General features: G+C 37.5%; 1 protein-coding gene across 3 annotated transcripts in view; it reads left to right on the top strand.

Moving 5' to 3' along the window:
• The first annotated feature begins 756 nt into the window (after positions 1-756).
• Positions 757-1,504, top strand: part of igf1 (insulin-like growth factor 1) — a 17,038-nt gene continuing 16,290 nt past the window's right edge. The window contains exon 1 of one of the 3 annotated variants that reach the window (XM_020613661.1): positions 757-1,111. In XM_020613661.1, coding sequence (XP_020469317.1) covers positions 1,064-1,111 — 48 coding nt within the window. In that variant the 5' untranslated portion in view covers positions 757-1,063. The remainder of the gene's footprint in view (positions 1,112-1,504) is intronic. The other 2 variants (XM_020613660.1, XM_020613659.1) reach the window with 2 other exon arrangements.

Below are 1,504 nucleotides of genomic sequence, written 5' to 3' on the forward strand. Positions count from 1 at the left end.
ACATCTAGCTGTGCTCTGGAACACTGGGGTCCTTACGTTAACATGATGAGAGTGGATGGCTCTGCCCAGTGTGTGCCATCAAGCACCGTAAAGCATCTGCCTCTGTAGTTAGCTCCAAAGTGGAGGCTACAATCTGTAACATCAGAAATATGATTAAATGTCATCTTCACCATAAATTCCCGTGTGTTTTTTTTTCTCCACAATTTTTTCACGGCGGTCACTCAGTTTACAGAAGCATCGGATGTCACTTGAAAACAAACCAGCTTCTGAGTTGTCACTGAGTGAAAATCAGCAAAGGAAATTGGATTGATAGTGAATTTTTTTACAAGAAATAGTGACAATAAGCAGAAAAGCAGCAAATGTTTTTTTTTTTATCTCTACAGTTTTAAAAGTATATTTTTTTTTCCATATTTATTCCAGTGCAAAGCTTCTTTTTTTTGTAAAGCTTTTCATTAGGTATCCGTGATAGCAAGGCAGTGTTGACTAAGTGGCAAAGTGTTTTCAATGATTTATTTTACCCTTACCCAAATCGAACTTTGGACTGTCTGCTGAATTACGCAGTGCCAAATTACGCACAGTAAGCAACCGTCATATCATAACTTCCAGCCCGTGTTTAACTTTTCTTTCATGAGCTTTCAGCATATAACACTGTGTGTTATGTGAGAGTGAGCTGCTGCGCCACATTTTTTTTAATCTGAACTACCAACCAAATAATACTGAGAACTAAATTCAGTCCCGTTCTTAGAAAAAAAGAGAGATGACGTTATTTGAACATGTGCCGAAAATCTTTAATGAATAACTTCGGACGAGTAGGAGGCAAATGCTGCCCCAGCTGTTTCCTGTTGAAAATGTCTGTGTAATGTAGATAAATGTGAGGGATTTTCTTTCTAAATCCGTCTCCTGTTCGCTAAATCTCACTTCTCCTAAACGAGTCTGCGCAATGGAACAAAGTCGGAATATTGAGATGTGACATTGCCCGCATCTCATCCTCTTTCTCCGCGTTTTTTAATGACTTCAAACAAGTTCATTTTCGCCGGGCTTTGTCTTGCGGAGACCCGTGGGGATGACTAGCGCTCTTTCCTCTCAGTGGCATTTATGTGATGTCTTCAAGGTAATTTACCTGATTTCCTTTGACACTATAGATTATCACCGCGATTCTTCACTTGCTCAGTATTTGCACAGAGCATCCTTATCTAGATTAAGCTGAAACAGTAAAAGGGGGTTTTAATCGTTTAAAATTGGAGCTTTTAAATGCATGATAAATGTGGATTTATTTAATTCTATATTTTTGTTATTTTTTATCACCTTAGTGAGGAACAGTCTTATATGTTTGGGTTTTTTCTCTATAAACAACACAATCTTGTCCCCTTTTTTTGCTTTAATTGACGTTTGTTTTTTGTTTTTTTTTTAGAAATCTTGACATAAATTGTGCAAGAGTTTCACTGCTCGGATAGATTTTCATCCTCGGCGCCTCTGTGCGCTCTGTTTTTTTTTTTTTTTTTTT

Source organism: Monopterus albus, unplaced genomic scaffold (genome assembly GCF_001952655.1).
Source record: "Monopterus albus unplaced genomic scaffold, M_albus_1.0 scaffold136.1, whole genome shotgun sequence".
In the NCBI taxonomy this organism is placed as follows: Eukaryota; Metazoa; Chordata; class Actinopteri; order Synbranchiformes; family Synbranchidae; genus Monopterus; species Monopterus albus.